The sequence below is a fragment of the Gymnodraco acuticeps genome, unplaced genomic scaffold (genome assembly GCF_902827175.1).
Source record: "Gymnodraco acuticeps unplaced genomic scaffold, fGymAcu1.1, whole genome shotgun sequence".
Classification (NCBI taxonomy): domain Eukaryota; kingdom Metazoa; phylum Chordata; class Actinopteri; order Perciformes; family Bathydraconidae; genus Gymnodraco; species Gymnodraco acuticeps.
The window spans coordinates 2,703,815-2,722,174 of NW_022989894.1; the positions used below are offsets into that span (position 1 = coordinate 2,703,815).

Consider the following 18,360-nt stretch of genomic DNA (forward strand, 5'->3'; position numbering starts at 1 on the left):
GGGCCCGCGGGACGGAGAAGCGGAGGTGTTGCCCACGTTGCCTTTTCGGGCTGGGCCCGGCCGGGCTCCGTGGCAAGCCCGGCCACCAGACGCTCGCCGACGAGTCCTCCTTCTGGGCCTGGCTCCAGAAGGGGACCCCGGGCTTCCTCCGGGCCGGGTATCCTCACTTCTTGTGTCGTCTTTCATGAGGTCTTTTGACTAGATTTATGCTTCGAAAATTATAAAAGTAGGATAGACATGTGGATATTATCCGGCTGAACAAAACGTGATCTGTCTCTTAAATGTGTGTCAACCACAGACCTTATTTCGAGCTATTTTCCAAAATCCTATGGAGAAATTGCATTGCGTTTTTGACGAAGGAACCGGAAGGAGTTTACATCCGGGTTTTAGGACGCGTCACTGCGGTTCTCTATTCCCAACAATTGGGAAAACAATATGTTTAGCTAATGATTGCAAGCTTGCCAAATGCCAAGTTCTTAGGATACAGGAGAGACAAACTGGGGCTAGGGTGGTTTGAAATGTGTTAACAGAAGCTGTTTGACCACTTGAACATTCATTTATCCACATAACATGAGCTCGTTTCCATTCCTGGTGGCTCTGGCACATGTGGAAGCTTTGTTTTGAGATGACACATTTTGTCAGTCACTCATCTTCTGAATAGAATGTGAGTGAGGAAACCACCTGTGGAGATGTCATCCTCCTTAAGCAATGCTGATAAGTTTAACGTCCACCCATACATACCATATTCTGACAAGTGCTGAGTGATTAATCCAATGGTTGAAACATGTTCATCATTTAAAAAGAAAGACAGGATGAGCAACTGTATTCATTAAGCTGGATATTTGCCACCTGACAATGCTTACTACCTTTTTAAAGCACATTCATTGCACTGGTAGATGATTCTGAGAGAGCACCTTATTGATCGCTAGGACTGCACCTTTGCTTTATTAGTTAAACTGTCATCCAGTCATGTAATTGTTTTTTTCTTTAAAAAGTCAGACAAAATGCTAATCACAAGTTCCCTGAGCCCAATTTGGCATTGTCAAATTGCTTGTTTTTCATAAATGTAATCAAGTTTTTATCTGCAGGAGATTGTTTTAACACTCACTCAGGTTATTGACATTTCATCCTGCACCAGCGTAGTGACTGATATAACACCCTGTCTGCTGTCTCTCCACAGATTCTCTACCTGTTGGACTGAAGGCCCTCATCATGTCTAAAGGTACCGTGGTTCTTGCCTACAGCGGTGGACTGGACACATCCTGTATTCTGGTTTGGCTTAAGGAGCAGGGCTATGACGTGATTGCATTCTTGGTAAGGTTTACCAGTTTGTGCAACAGGTGTCTTAAGTTAGTTTTTTTTAACCAACTGCTTTGGCATGTCATGTATCTTTGCCGTTTTTCACTGATTTTGCCGATTCACTGTTTTCAGGAAGCTGATGCAATTTGTCTTTCCATTTGTACGTGCTCTCCATTGGCTGCAAAAAGTCAGTTCCGGTTAACTCCCAACCACAGAGGATTTGGTTTGATAATGCCAGCACAAATCTAGCTGGATTTACTTTTTGCACTGGGGCAGTTGAGAAGTGCAAAGCAGGCAGATTGTCTTGTTGTCTAACTGTTCATTCAGTGGTTTTGTGATCTGGTGTGGGGGAGGGGTGGCTGATTGTCTGTAGTTCACTGCCGTGGCACGTGAGGCGCAGCCCTCCAACCCTTTTTGCCTTTCTGGGGGGTTGAAAAGAGAATAGAAGCCAACGCCTAATTTAATTTTGATGAAACCATGCACATGTTTCAGTTTGTCAGAGAACATTGCGTCAACAAACAGTCAGGCAGAAATAGAAAATTACACAATAATAAATGAATAATGCACCTGGTATGCAAGTTAAATTCACCCAAATTATGAGTTTATGAATTAAAAGTGTCATAGACAGGTTTTGTTACATGTATTAAACTGTAGCATTACATGTTTTTCAGGACATTTTTCAGGTAGGTTCACCAGATGAAACAACTACTGTTACCAATGATTATATCAACTTCTGTGTAGAACTAATTGTTCCCACTAAAGAAATACAAATCTATCCAAATAATAAATCTTATGTGACTAAGGACATTAAAACCGTTATAAATACCAGGAAAATAGCTTTCAAAAACAAAGACTATGGAGCACTTAAACAGACAGAGAAAGAACTGTAAGTCAAATTGAGGGAATCAAAACTGGCACACAGAGAGCTTTTGGAAAATGCTTTTAAAGCCAAAAACCCCAAAAAGGTATGGGACAAAATGAAATCCATGACAGGAATGTCATCCTCAGCTAAACCTATTGTGACGAACAATGAATTTAGTTTTTCTAACTAACTAAACACGTTCTTTACCCGTTTCGAGTCACTGGATAATTCTGTGTACTGAAATGCTCAAAACCATAATACCTGCTTCCTCTGACAAAATGACCATCAGTGTCAAAGAGGTCAGAAAAACATTTCAGTACTCCAACACCAAGAAAGCTGCTGGGCCAGATGGGTGCAGCGGTTTTCTGCTGAAAAACGTTGCTACTGAGCTGGCTCCAGTGTGGCAACCCATCTTTCAGGCTTCTATTGACACGCACACCATCCCTCTGTAATGGAAAACTTCACACATCAAACCGCTGCCCAAAAGAACATAAGGACTACAGACCAATAGACCTCACCTCAGTGATTATGAAATCACTAGAAATAATTCTGCTCCGATTTCTTATCAGTACAACACAAGACAAACTGGATCCATACCAATTTGCCTATAAACAAGGGTGCGGTACGGAAGATGCTGTGGCCACTTTGGTTCACATCATCACTAAACATTTAGACAAACGTAACACTTATGCAAGAGCCCTCTTCCTAGACTTCTCATCAGCATTCAACACAATACAAGCAGACATCTTGGTGTCAAAAATGGCCAAAATGGAAGTAAATCCATACCTGATTTACTGGTATGCTGCTTTCCTCACCAGTAGAGAGCAACTTGTGAAGGTTAACAAAACCCTGTCATCTGCCATCACAACCAATGTAGGTGCCCCCCAGGGCTGCGTGAGTTCAGCTGTGCTCTTTACTCTATACACTGATGATTGTCGTACCAACACACAAAATCAAGTCATCATCAAGTACTCTGATGATACTGCAATAATATCTCTGCTCAGCAACACAGACGACCCTGAGCTGCACCAACAGGCTGTAAATCAGGTGGTCGAGTGGACTGATAACAATGCTCTTGAGATCAACACCAAGAAAACTGAGGAAATCATTTTTGGCTCACCATCTGACTCCCATAAAGTCCCCATTGTCATCCATACAGATGAGATCAAGCAGGGAGTTTCATACATTACATTACATTGCATTTAGCTGACGCTTTTGTCCAAAGCGACTTACAATAAGTACAAATACAAATACTTGGGTGTAATGATTGACCATCTGCTGTCATGGAAGGATCACATTGATTATCTGTGCAAAAGGACAAAACAAAGAATTTATTCCGTCTTAGGTCTTTTGGCGCGAGCAGAGAAATTCTTCTGTTGTTCTTTACATCTGTGATCATGTCCATTCTACAGTACTGCAATACTACCTGGTACAAATGTCTGTCAGCAGCTTTAAAATCAAAACTACTCCACCTGTTAAAGATCTGCTCAAAGATTGTTGGTCAACCCTGTCAGAGACTCTATGACTCAGCCTATCATAACAACCTAGTGAGGCTGTCCAACAACATCATCTCCGACCCAAACCATGTTCTGAACAGTGAATATGAACTGCTACCATCTAATCGGAGATACAGGGTCCCACGATTCAATAAAGTCAGACTGAAGCACTCCTTTGTGCATCAGTCAGTCCTCACAGTAAATACAGAGCTAAATCCCAGATCAAATGCACGCTGAAGGCTCTTTGAGCAGCTTTTCTCTCACTGATTGTGCTGTTATGTTAAATGTTTGTTGTTTGTGTTTCATGTATTTGTGTCTGGATATTTGTCTGTTGATGTTGGACATGGAGCTGCTGTGACGCAAGTCAAATTTCAGACTTGATCTGACAAATAAAGTAATATCGTATCGTATGTGACTCATCCTAATGTTCTTGAAAGGTATGATCAGAAAAGCAACGAAATGTACATGATAAAATACTAAAAATATCTATAGCATAGTAATGTGTTGTCTTAACAAGAAAATGGTCCTTTGTTTAGTGTTCAGCTCAGGAGATCATGCAGCCTCTTCAGGCCCTAAGGTGCTGTGCATGCTTGGTTTCTGAGAGGAGATTGCCTCTACATGTCAACAGACGTGATCTGAATTCTAAGATCATCGATTGACAGAGTTAACACTTGCGCAGTCATGAGCCAAGGTTTATATATGGAGGGCTTGCATGTTATTTAAACATGAAGTGACTGCACATCGTTCTAGACTCCTGGTACTAGGATGGGTTAAAAGCAGACTACAAATGTCACTGCGTGTGCTGTGTGATCTGCATGTGTGACCATTAAAGAGGGTTTCAGCCCTCCCAATTCTATATAGTATTTTTAATGCGCAATTTAATGTGTTCTTCTTCTAGGCCAACATTGGGCAAGATGAAGATTTTGAAGCTGCCCGGAAAAAGGCAGAAAAACTTGGTGCAAAGAAGGTAAGATACAGAATGAAAGATTATGTAACTTTAAAGGACCATCAGTAGTTGGAATCTTCTCACCTTGACTTTTCCAAATTCTCAAAAGTTGTTGGAAAAGAGTCAGTTGATTGTTTCACAAAATGCTGATATGTTTAAGAGGTACAAACAAGGGACATTTGGGTCCCCTGTAGCTCTAAAGTTGCACCATATTGGTATTTTCTAGCATTTCTTTATCTAGCATTTTTTTTTGTATCTAGCATTCATGTGCTGAAGGGAAACATAGACATAAGATGTCAAATTTCAGTTATCCTATCAGACGTCAGAGCTGAGAGGCTCTGACTTCTGATATTATATGTATGCCATATGATTGTAACACTAGTAAACAAGTGTATATTGTAACACTAGTAAACAAGTGTGTCAAAATGTGGTTTTGAAGGTTCTCTATGGCCTTAAACTGCAATGATATTGAGCAAAAGCAAGTTTCCAGCCTCTTCAAATACAATGTCAAATCGTGCTGTTACGAATGGACATCAGTACCTGCCTCTTTGTGGCAAAACAATCAGTTTTTTTCTTAGAAGGAAAATATATAAATAATAATTCATTAAGGGGATGAATGGAATCATAAAGCCCTGTTCTGTGTCCTGACATCGGTTCTTGTGCAGGTTTTCATTGAAGACCTGCGTTCAGAGTTTGTGGAGGACTTTATCTGGCCTGCAGTTCAGGCCAACGCGGTCTACGAGGACCGATACCTGCTGGGCACGGCGGTCGCACGACCCTGCATCGGCCGCAGTCAGGTGGTGATCGCACGCAGGGAGGGCGCCCAGTTTGTCTCCCATGGTGCCACTGGAAAGGTAAACCAACCCCCAGACGAGAGACTACACTCTGGAGAAAGGAGGATACATAATCTGCCAATATGACTAAATCCCAGATCCAAATTACATCTATTTAAAGAATATCAACATAAACTTGCCTTTAGACTAGAGTTTGGACAGACGAGTAAAATTGGGGAATGATATGAAAATAAAGACTAGTTTCCTTGACTGCAATTACACCTTCAGAATTGTGTTTACAGGCTTTTTGCCGGATCCACAATCATGCCCCAGCCAGTTTGAATTTTAAACACAAAATAACAGGGTCACTGTCCATAGTCTGGACATTATGTTGAACATTAACTTTTTTAACCAATCTGCAACAGAAGTCCACCCTCCTCAGAGCCATTTCTGACCTCCTACATTCAGAAACTAAAATGTTATTCTCTTAGATTTCCTGCCAATCTAAGACAGATGTTATCATTTAGTGTCTGCATTTTTCCTTGCCTTGCACTGAACCATCAGCTAAATGACATGAGTCACTGCAGCTCAAAGGAAAATGCAAATATGTTTTTTCTGCCAAACGATTTCTGACTGGTATGAGTCAGGAGTGAGTGAAAAGGTAATAAGCCTACATTAAGTTACATTTTGACTACTTACTTACCCATTGTAATTTCAGTCAATTGTATGGATATATACCTCTTTTGAAAGAAACAAACACCAATAAGATGTATACATTTCTACTAAGTGTCGTGAAACTAGAATATAATTAAAACAACTGTTTTTTTCTCAACAAGTGTTGAGTCAGTTTCACATATTGTGCACCTAAGAAAAAAAAATTGCTCTTTAACCAAAAATGTGTTCAGGATGCTTTTATATGGAGTCCTCTAAGTTGTTGTATTTTCTCATTACAAAATTACAATATAATAATAGAAATTAGGTGATGAAATATGCACAATAATTGAAATGACTTATCATCTCTTTTGGTCAGAATAAGCACTTAAAATAGATGTTAGACTAAGGCTCTAATATTTTTATTAAAATGTTATGAACAGTATTATTGTTACTTTTTCTCTATTTTCAATGAATAAAGGAATCCTCTTTATTTACTTCTACCTTCACCAAGTTTTTTTACACTTCTACAGAAATATATTATTGACTGTCATTTGATGAAATGCAGTGTCCACAGTTGTCCTGTAGATGGAGACAGATACCGCATCATACTATACAGACCTCAAATCATTCTATGTAACTTTATCACTGATCAAGCCCTGCTGTGCAATACAGCTGAATTCTTAGGCGATTCATCTATTAAAGAAAAGTAATCTGCAATTATTAAAAATATATATTTTAGTAATTTTGTACATTTGGTGTTATAAGATATATGGGGTTTAGACTGTTGGTTGCACAAAACTGTTATTTGAATTATGACAACTTCAGCGCCTATATGCACACTTTCATTTCCTGTTGTTGATTTTAAACTGTTAATAGAATTTCAGCTGAACACTGTCTCCCATGTGGTACATAACGCTGAGCCTTCGTGTTTGTGCTTTGCAGGGAAATGACCAGATACGTTTTGAGCTCACATGCTATGCCCTCTACCCTGAGGTTAAGGTAGGTGTGCTGTTTTACTGTATGGAGATTATGGCTGGAACTGTTTGACACAGCATCTCAAAAATGAAAGTACTGCAGAGGCCGACACTCTCTCTGATCTGTGCAGATCATCGCACCGTGGAGGGTCCCCGAGTTCTACAACCGCTTCAAGGGGAGAATAGATCTGATGGACTACGCACAGGTAACTCCATCTGGCTGTTTGAGTCAAATGGAAAAATCAGTTTTTCAGTTCTATGGTATCTAGGGCAGGCAATAGAAAGTCTATAAAATGTCCAAACAGCAGAAAATAAGGTCCAAAAATGTTTTGTTCACAGAAATATCCAATATGTCACAGATGAAAGTTTAGCCTAAAAGTATTACATTTGAAATGTCTCTAAAGCAGGATGATTTCTCATGTGCATATTAAGAAAAGAAAAGCAGTGATTACAGAAATATGGGTGCTGCATTTTATTGTAAAAAAAAGCCCTAAAATTAAATATTTAATTTAATATTTATTGTTTCAATTTATTCCATTCTCAAATACTCTCCTGTCCTTATTTTACATCTGTATGGAGCGTTCCTCTCATGGTAGAGCTTTCCTTTTTTAATTCCCGTTGCTCTTTTTTCAATACTTTTTTAAAAAGATTGATTATTACACCCCTACTCTCTACTTTCATTTAATTTTAAACTCATGATTATTAACATTTAACTAAACCACAGATTTATATTATTTTGACAATGCATGCAATCCTTTGCACACGGCTCATATGTTCCCATTAGATTGTGGTTTTTCCCCACTAGAGGGAGGTCATGGTGTTTTAGTGAACACCACTCTTTTGTTGGAGAACTGATATCTCACAATCTTAAAACACTACATTCTTGACTTTCCCTTTGAACATACCAAAAATATCATTCTTGGTTGATTGTTTTTGCTCTTTTCACTGCCGTCTCTTTAAGACAAAAGCAGTGTGAGGAAAACAATGCAATTTAGTTTCACAGCATGCCAAAAACCAGCCGCTAGAAATAGTTTGCTTGGTTCCTTGTATTCTCAGATTTCTGACTGGAAGGTATAGCCCTGATTTATAGTTTCTTACCTTTATGTACTTTTAGCTTTCAGGTATGTAACAGTGTGTAAATGAACAACTCTCTCTATGTCAAACTCTAGAAACATGGCATCTCTGTGCCGGTCACTCCTCAGGCACCATGGAGCATGGATGCCAACCTGATGCATATAAGGTGGGTAGGAGTCTTCCGTTTCTATATTACTTTTTGTTTCAATCAGAAATAATAGACTGTCATTTTCTAAATGATCTTTTTCTACAGCTATGAGTCCGGCATCCTGGAGAATCCAAAGGTAAGACCACTTCCTAATGGCATAACAATACATTTCTGATTCCTTTCCTTAGTCCTATACTATTAGGTATTACTTTTGTCCTTCTTTTTGCCCCTTCTTTGATGAGTGTGCTGATATAATACTTTAAGAAACTGACATATTTAATGTAATAAAAGAAAAGGTCTGGTTAAATTCCAGGAAAGTCACTTGTTTAAATACCATATTTTTGTTTCGCAGAAATGTATGCTCAATGACATTTCTGACTTTAATCCAAACTGTTTAATTTGAATCTAAATCACTGATCCCATCATACAAGAACCTGCAAAAACTAATTGAAGCCATTAGCACTATTTTTACAGGTGAAAAAAAGATGTACACCCAAAAAGTTCAAGATAAAATTTTATCTTGAGGCTCTGTATAAACATCTGGACAGTCGATGTACACAAAACATCCATCAGCCCTTGATGAATAGATTTTAGTATTGGTAAAGTTTGCTATATAGTACAGTAAATATTTACCGTCTCACACACACATAATGTCAACAACAAACAACATATATATTTGTTTCACCCTTTTTGGAGTAACGTTAAAAATAACACAGCAGCACTGTTACGGTCCCTTCTGCTGACCCATGCCACCCCCACCAGAGACAAACACAACACTCTCTCCCACAGTGCCATGGGTGAATCAGAGTTTGATCTCTGCTGGGGTCACAGGTCAGCGCAGTACATACAGGTTGCCCCCGATGACCCCCAAAGCTCGCATCCCTTGGTCGCTGTGTCTGTGTCTCTGTCTCTCCTCACCCCGGGTCCTCGCCGGGCCCTGGGAAGAGCCTGGGACACACAGACACTGACTTGTCGTCAGCAACGGTTCGACTAATTCCCGATTTCATGGGAGCCGGGGAGGGGGAAGGGTTAGGGCGTTGCGCCCAGCTGGGGCCTCCTGAGTTCCAGCCCCAACTCCTCGGGACCTCATTGTTCCACTGGTTGCGCTGCCGCGGGCTGCGACGTGGGAGGGGAGCCATTTCATCGTGACACCGTGACACCAAAATGTCACCAGTAACAGTAAAGTACAAAGGCAGCGCGCCAGACAGATGAGTCCCCAATGGACGGGGTGTCACAAGGAGGCGAGGGGTCCCACTCTGTTGGAGTGGAGATGCAGGGGCAGGGCACTGTAACTCACAGACCTCTATCTCTCTCTTTCTCTGTCCCTTTCCCACCCCTCCGCTGCCTCTTTAGTGGTCGGCCTGTGGAGAAATGTTTTGAAAAGAATGAGGCGAACCGGCTCAATGGCATAGCGATGTATGATGACAGTATTGTGTAACTGATTTCATTCAGGGGTTTTGTGTTTGACCATTTACTCCAATATTGAATCGATTAATGGCATTAAATTCAATGAAATATTTATGGTCCATGGTTCCATAGTGATAAAAGGATTTGAATACATTACACAGGGCACAACATTCTATTTGGAACTTTGAAACAAGCTGGTATTATTGAGTCATTTTTAGCAGCCAAAATCTCTGGGGGCACGTCCCCCTCTGGTAATTGGACTTTTTCCAAATTTGTTAATTAGGGTCAGAGTAAACATCAACATCACACTAACAACAACAACATCTTAATATAATTCTTATGTTAAATATCTATTTACATGGTTTTAAAAGCAGGTTATTAATACAAATGTAAAAAAACGAGAATTTCTCACCCAACTCAAACCAACATGACAGATTCTGATTGACCCACAGGGTCATCTTAAAGAGGTCATCTTGTTCTAAGTATCTCCTCTCTGTATCAGCCTGTCTCTCTCCTCCAGTTACAGCCCTTAAGGCACAGGGCGGACCTCAACTATTCAAACCCCACAACGTACAAAGGCTCCTCTCTGCTCAACACAGTCAGATTAGAAAATGTCCAAATGGTCGCTCATATGTTCTCCTGTAGATAAGAGTCAGCAGAGTTCAGGTTACTCTATGATTAACACTGTATCCTTCCTGATAACCCTGGAGCACCTTGCCTGTAGCACAATGGCCTGGTGACTTTTTTTATTAACTCACCCCCATCTGGCAGCATTAACCTATGTGAAGACATGTGCCCAGGGCAACTGGTGTTATCATGTGGAGAATAGAGGTTGTCGTAAATAAAATGTATCACACTCCAACTTTAAAATGTCCTCAATCTATCTGTTCTTGTTTTAACCATTAAAGCAATATTGCAAAACAGTTAGAAGGACTACTTTATGGATATACTGCATTTAAAGGATTTTGATTTGTAATTTTATATTTAATTAACAGGATTATCTGAAGTTATCTTTCTATTTTTGCTCAATTGAATTCCAATTCATATTAGGATTCATACCCGGCATTGCATTGTAAAATGGTTAATTCTGCCATTGAAGATTTAAACCATATCATCCATCCGTAGGTCATTATAGTACTGTCTAGGCATTTTATAGACATTCATTTCTTATGTTGAGGTATTCATCAGATTTGATCAGCAATCTGTTAGGTGTCTCCACACCCCGCAGTTTTCTCCCCATACCTCCTCCACACATGAGCAGTCAGGGCCCAGCCGGAGGCAGCCTGACACTCGTCCTGAGTCATTAAAACATCACCTCAGTCTTAATTATAGCCTGTGTCAGTGGGCTTCCTCGGGCCCACCGCGCTCTTTGATCAGGGAGCTGATGGGCCGCTGCTCGTGTTGATCAGGAGTAAAGGAGCGTGACGCCTCTCCTCCGCTCACCTAGAGGAAATGAAATCTTGTTTTCTGCTGGTCGCATGGCTGGCTGGAAAGAAGGACAGACATAGGATGCCTGTAGGGGAAGGAAGTGGGCTTGTAGGTGTATGTGTGCTTTGAAGCAGGGAGGTCAGTGTTTGTAATCGGCCTTCGCTGCCCTCAGGTGTGATTGGTCTGACCTGTTATTCTTAGACCGCGCTACCTGCGTCCAACTCGCTATCTCTATAGCTTTGCTTCAGTGTAGAAGTGCCTGTTATCCTCATTAAATTCATCTGAGGACATAGCATTAACCAAAACAACCGTGGTGTTAAGAATGTAATATCTCTTCAGTATGCGTATATTGATTTATCCTTGTCTCAATTTACCATGTTTGCATTTGAAAGACAATGACAGACTTGAAACATGGTGATTTAAGCGTCATTTCCAACTCATTGCGCCAAATAGGTTTTCGCCATCCTCTTCTTTTCTATCTCCCTCTCAACTCTCCCCTTCTTTCCTCCCCCTTTCCCTCCTGCCACCTCTCCCTCTTTTGGCTCTGTTGGCTTCGATTGAAAACCAATGAGGCAACTAATATGTGGAAAGATAGAAATGTACTTGCTTTAAGTTCATGCGTCAGCCCTCTTCTTTGCTGTATGGGCCACGTTTAGCACAACAATATGGCAGGAGCAAAGACTGCCAAAGGAGCTGCTCAGCGCTACATGATGGTGAGCTTCATGCCCCATTTCCCACCAATACCCCCCGCCCCCGCCCTCTCTGTCTCTACCTTTTCCACTCTTTCAGGGCCATGGCTTTGGGACAGGTCCACCTGCAGGGGGTTTGAATTGAAATGCATTGATCTCTGGCTCACTGGAAACAAGCCTATTCCCTTTTTTTTCTTTGTATCCAATAGTCCAAGAGTAAGTTTGAGCTCTCTTGGTTAGCGCATGCATGAGTTTTCAAGCGTTCCTCAGCCAGAAGCATGACTTTATAGATTTTAACTTTGTTTTTAATTCAACAAGTGGAATTTGTTCTAAAATGAGACTTCTATCTAAGCCATGCAGTTAAGTAGTAAATACTTATTAATAAATAAAGGGAGTCAAATAGGTTATAAACTAAAACTGGAAATTAATTTTAATTCTTTCTTAACCAGAAATCGAGATATTCCTTCATTAAAAGCTAAAAGAAAAAGGGGTTGTTTGGGAGCCATCTGTATTTTGCAGAAAGACTTCATCTTGGCCTGCTTGTTTAAGAAGTGCATAACATGTCAAAAAACATAAAAATAATAAACACTTTAAGTTAAGTTAGCAACACATACAGACAAGGCTAATATGCACTGTGTTTTATTTGAAGATTGGAAATGTTAACCGTTGGTTTACAAGCAGCCTATAACACCACAGGAACTATATACTTTCACATTCTCCAGTATTTAAAATTCAGTCCATCGTCCTCCCCCTCAAAGTATGCATCAAAAGGCTTTTTAGGAGAGTCATTTCACCCCTCTCCTGTTCACTCTCATTTGGCATCTTTCAGGGCACTGAGGCAGAAAATAAAGGAGAGGAAGACGGGCGCCTTCCCAGTCAATTTTGGTGTTTAGTTAAAAGGAAGGAAAGTGATTGCTCTGCTCGTTTTCTCTTCACTGACAGGCGACGAGCCGATGCCGATTAGTTATTGTATGATGATTTAGTGTCTGGTAAAGCTTTCCATTTAAATGCACCCAGTAGTTATTTTGCATAGTCCCCCTGCAATTTGCCTCAGCTCAGGAGACATTGGCCATTGCCTTGTCCTAATGCTGTGTAATTGTTGGAGGGCCACATCGCTGGGCGGACACGTCAGACTGCCACGCTCTTTTAGGTCCTAACGCTGACTTACTGCAATCTTTACTGGCTCCCACCATCTGGAAAAACAACAAACATCTGTCACCCAGGACAACTTTAGTGGATTTAGGGTGTGGAGTTTGCAGCGTGATGCCCATGTTCAACATTTGTCATTTGAAATAGAATAAAAGGGAAATGTCAGTCAGAAAATCAAAACTGGAAAACTGGAAGACAAGAGAAAGTGAAAGCATGTAGGCAACAAAGTACATGATAGAATCAACAGATCTAAGATGTTCACAGACAGGCAGAATAATATTGAGGACAAATAGGTTCCTTTATATTATCAGGTGTGATTTGACTTGTCAAGTGTTCACTATTCTCGTGGATAGGAGTCATTTCTTTCTTTTGCCCTTTCTCTTTCTCGCTGCCTCCCACTTTACCCCGTCTTCCCCCTGTGGTGAAGGGCCTCGCAGGGAAAATGAATCAAATAGAGGAGAAAAATGGAACATTGATTTTCTTTTTTTTCCCGTCCCCACTCAACTCTTGATGGTGTTTTCGGGTTTCCCTTTTTTCACGCATCATGCTCTCTTTTCTTCTCTCGCTATGTCTGGAGTTGTCCGTTATCACCTCACACAATAGTCTCCCCATCCGCACTTTGATGAGGTCTCAGAAGGTCCGCGTTATTCATCAAGGGGAATCAAGTGTGTGAAATAGAGAGTGAGTGTGTGTCTTTGTGTGTGTTTCAGAGCAATGCTCCGGCTGACCTGTACCTGATGACCAAGAACCCAGAAGAGTCTCCCAACACCCCCGATGTACTGGAGATAGAGTTCAGCAACGGTTTGTGCTTCGTACACGGTTCACCTGTTGATGTCTGTCAGTCTTAACCTTATCACCTTAACAGTTTAAAAAAAATATGTAATATATACAAAATACGTTTTTTAATTCCCTTTATATATAAGAAAGATCTGCAACACAATTAAGTAGAACAATTTAAAAACATCTGGAATATAATCAGCCTTATATTTGTATAATTGATTTGGTGTTTGTCTGCTTAATGCAACCTGGTCTCTTGCATTTGAGCTTGCAATATGTCAGATTTTAGGTCAAATTCATTTGCAATCATTTTAGTTGATTACATTTCATTGGCTGCAATAGGCTGTTTCCTATTATAGGTTTACTTAGCATAATTTGTTTATCTAATTATCAGCTCTGAACTTCTCTGTTGCATCAATGAGATATAGGGTCCATCCTCACTCAGGGTCCACGTTCTTCCTTATTACTTAACATTGGTGTTCATGGCCGCAGGGCTACAGCTCTCACACTGACCCTGTTGCACTTTATCACCCTTCCTGACCACCCAGACTTATCCTTAACCCTTCACAGCATTACTCGATCCAAAGCTGCCATGTTTAGCTCCAGGGCACACACAGGCCGGAAGCATTAAGTCCAGCTAATACACCAAGCCCCGAGGGGCCAGAGAAATGCTCATTAGATATATTGCCAAGAGGGCCGAGCTGAATAGTGGAAAGTGTCACATGCTTGCGTAAAGAGTAAATGGCAAGAAACATCCCAGCCTGGGGCAAATGGCACAGATGTCCCTTCATCCCTGGTCACTAGTGGAGGCTGCAGATCACTAACTTCAATCGGAGGAGAGACACTAGCTCCTCTGATCATATTGACTTAATGGGCAGCTTTTATGAGCTGTAATATAAGGGAAGTTCAGAAGGTTGGCAGAAGAGTTGGTGGGAACATTTGTGACCACTTAAGCTGCTTGTGACAATTAAAATGCCATTGAGAAGTCAATATGTATCTGCACTGAAACGGTGTTCTGAATATTTTCCTTGGGAAACTGGTAAAGTGTTAGCAGTTTCTCAAGGAAACAAGTAGGTTGGTGTCAGTTCAGCTGGAGGTGAGATATGCTTTTGTCAAACAGAGACGCAGTAGTAACATCGAGTCTGCTTTCGCGGGTTCTTTGCAGGCCTGCGCTACGTTTTCACACATATTCTCTGTGCCTTTTATTGAGCACTCTATAACAAAAGCTGTTTTAGTTGTCCACACAAAGGCCCGAGCCTACTCCTCCCTCTGAGCACAAGATCAGCACAAGAATGTTTCATTTCATTCCCCCTCCCACCTTTTCATCCCTGCCTTTCTCACCAAAGTTTTCTCACTGATTAAAAAAGAATATTTAACGACAGGAACCTTTTCCCCCGTCAAACACTCCATTCCCAGATTCTCTCCCCATTTTAAGAAGGAAAAAAAATCATCCCTCCCTCTTTTCATACCAAAGAAGTATAGAGGAAAAAGAGACAGAGAGGAAAAATGTAAAGCAGTAATTTTTCCTACAACTGTGTCTGTGCTCCCATTGTCTGCACTGTTAGGCTGCGAAAAAACTGAAGAAAAGGATCACGGAGAGAGAAAAAGACCCCTCAGTGAATGATCGAACCCGTATGATGGCGAGAGCGAGCAAAAAGAGAGCGCAGGGACGAAAGGCCAGCCCCTACACTCCCACGTTCAGACACTTAATTTATTTGAACTTTTAATCTAATTATTAGGTATCTGGGAGGGGGTGCCGTTTTGATAATGCACCATCCACACTGCCCTCTCCTGCGCTGGGAGGTAGGTTTTTCTTCTGCCATGGGAGCAAGCACGATTCCCGCGATATGAGAATGGGCCATTAACAAAGCCCTTGTCTGAAAAAATGTGTCAAGTCCTTCACGTGTCATTCCTATCAAAGCTTTGTTAGCGCCGGTTGAAAGGCCAACAGAAGTGCTGCTCTTCACCTCAAAGCTGTGTGACTGACAACTGCAGGCATGCTAAAGTGTGTGTGTATAGGAATGAGCACTGCGGATGAAGAGGGAATATCAGCAGATCTTATCCTCTTCTTGTGTAGTGCGCACATGGTTATATTCCCTTCTCATCACACACACACACACACACTAGGACACACAGCCATGTCTCGTGTTTGTTTCCTCGCCTCCACCTTTGGCCCCATGTTGCTCATTGAAGGCCATGAATAAGCAGGTCCATGACAGTGATTGATGTGTACTTGGTTTAAGAGGCTTTAGAGAGGAAGTGTGTGGATTGAGCGTGGGTGTTTTTTAAAAAAGGAAAAGAAAATGTGTGTGTGTTTGAGACATGATACCAGGTAGATGGAAGATGATGAATCTGCAACTTGTTGGGGTTTTTTTGTCTCCTGCACATGAACACACAAACACCCAGTGGTGCAACAAATCTCAGCGCTAAGGAGAGTATGGGTAACAAAGCTGCGTGTGTAATTGAATTAGGAAAAGGCCTGCCCACGATTTCACAGCTTTCAAATGAGCTGGGCCTTTGAATTTATTAGCCTTTCTCACCACCTCCTTTTGTGATGGCTTTTACTTTTAGCTGACAACTATTGATTTCAGTGGCTGAGATAATGAGCACTTGTCAGCTAATTGTATCAAGTCTTTGCGATTTTTTTATTTTATAATTTGTTTCTTAAAAGCCATTTCACAAACTGGTCGATTAACTGTTCCTGTAAGGTATCAATTTAGTTTTGTGCGGATTATTTGTCGATTTGATTATCTGATATCATTGAAAATCACTTTGGGCTTGCACTATTTTTATTGTTTTTTTATATTTATTTTTTATGTCTTGTAAATTGCACTGTTGAGGAACCTCCAATCTAAGTTTTTCATACATAACATAATTACACCGTAGTTTTGTATATGTTATGACAATAAGCCTTTGAATATTGAATGAATCTTTGGGTGTTGCATTGCTTGTAGATTAGCCTGTAGACTTCTGTTCTTGTTTGTACAGCGACCTTGGGTCCCTTGAAAGGCGCTATATAAATATCATTTATTATTATTATTATTATTTTATCATACAAATGCACACAGATGTTTTTTGTTTTCTTCCAAAAAAGCCCAAAAGGACCATGACAGCTCTGTTTAAAGGCTATATTTATGAAACATTGATATCATATCTACAAACTGAATTACTGGACAAAATACATTCAACAACGTCTGACAGGAAATACATTTTTATTTTCAAATCAAAATACACATTTCTATTAACTTACAAAGATAAGAAGAACATGTTACATTAATTTCTGTTTCAGTTTTTTAATCTTTATCAAATTATGATTTGAATTTATTTCTATTAGATAGTGTTACGAAAAAATGCAATAAAAATGCAATAAACATTGTTCCAATTCAGAGCTTGAAACTGATGCTAATGTTCTAATTTTCTTCCTGCCAGTTAGATTGTGACATGGTTTTATTACATTCTTAACACTATCCCAAAGATGGGTTCCAAATGAAATTCAATGAATTTAGGGCAAAGACTATAAATAAGAAACAAATGAGTTGTAATATAATAAATATTGTTTCCCCTTTAGGAGTGCCTGTGAAGGTGACCAATGTGAAGGAGAGCACATCAAAGGACTCACCCCTGGATATCTTCTCATACCTCAATGAGATTGGGTAAGCCTTTTTTCTATTATCATTAAAGCTTTTATTTGAAAGCGCCTTTACCTTCCATGTATGATTTGTTTACTATGTTTATGTAAGTGTCCCCAGAGGTGGAGCAGTGGTTAAGTGCACCACATCTGGAGTGATGTGTGTCTGTCGCTGCTGGTCTGGGATCCGATCCCAGCAGAGCTTTCCCTCCCCTGTCTCCTCCACTCTGTCTCACTCTTGTTGGAGCAAGGATTCCTGGAAGTTTCCGAGAACAATGGGGACAGACTGAGAGATTGATTCTCAGTGGAATCAAAAAGAGTTAGAACAAGAAAGTTAGATAAAATAAATAAATGTTCACCAAAGGTAATACGTATAATGGAAAGTAGACATAGGTACTTGAGTCAAATTATATTACGGTGATCTGATTGGTGTGCTCTGCAGGTTTACTATTGTTCTAAGTAACGGTGGGATTTAGAATATTGAAGAAAATATGGAGATGTTCTTTCGTAGTGTGTGAAATATATAATGCTTGAAACATGTAAGTATTTCAATTTATAGGAGAAAATGGTTTCCTGAAAGAGTTATGTTGGGTAAACTCTGTCGACATAAATAAAAAGTACTGAAGGTCAGCCGTCTGAGGAGATGTGTGTGATCTCCACCGTTTGAAGCTCATTGCAGATGAGGGCTTTTTGGAGGAAATTGTCATTAACTTTATACATTGTAATTGATTTTTATAAGGCATCTGTTTAAGTTAAAGTTGCTTCTTCATTACATGCATCGAAAACGAAATTGTAACATGTATTATGTCAAATAAATGTGTATAGTCAAGGGATTTTCTTTTTTAGCTTTGCTATTCTAAATATCATATTTTAGGAAAGTAGATGATGAACAAAACAGATGTAAAATCTTCTTCTTATCACTATACCAATGATGCTCATAGGTCTTATTAAAACCATTATTAAAATAAGGGTGTGATTTATTTTTAATTTTCTCTGTATTAATTGGAATTTGTAATATATATTGTATTGTGTATAAAGAGATAATTATGTTTGAGT

At 40.1% G+C, this 18,360-nt stretch overlaps 1 protein-coding gene across 1 annotated transcript in view; it reads left to right on the forward strand.

The window, feature by feature from the left end:
* Nucleotides 1-18,360, forward strand: part of ass1 (argininosuccinate synthase 1) — a 47,123-nt gene that overhangs the window by 19,652 nt on the left and 9,111 nt on the right. Inside the window, exons 2-10 of the mRNA XM_034204837.1 lie at nt 1,181-1,314; nt 4,556-4,624; nt 5,269-5,457; nt 6,973-7,029; nt 7,136-7,210; nt 8,174-8,244; nt 8,332-8,362; nt 13,610-13,700; nt 17,245-17,329. Coding sequence (XP_034060728.1) covers nt 1,213-1,314; nt 4,556-4,624; nt 5,269-5,457; nt 6,973-7,029; nt 7,136-7,210; nt 8,174-8,244; nt 8,332-8,362; nt 13,610-13,700; nt 17,245-17,329 — 770 coding nt within the window. The 5' untranslated portion in view covers nt 1,181-1,212. The remainder of the gene's footprint in view (nt 1-1,180; nt 1,315-4,555; nt 4,625-5,268; nt 5,458-6,972; nt 7,030-7,135; nt 7,211-8,173; nt 8,245-8,331; nt 8,363-13,609; nt 13,701-17,244; nt 17,330-18,360) is intronic.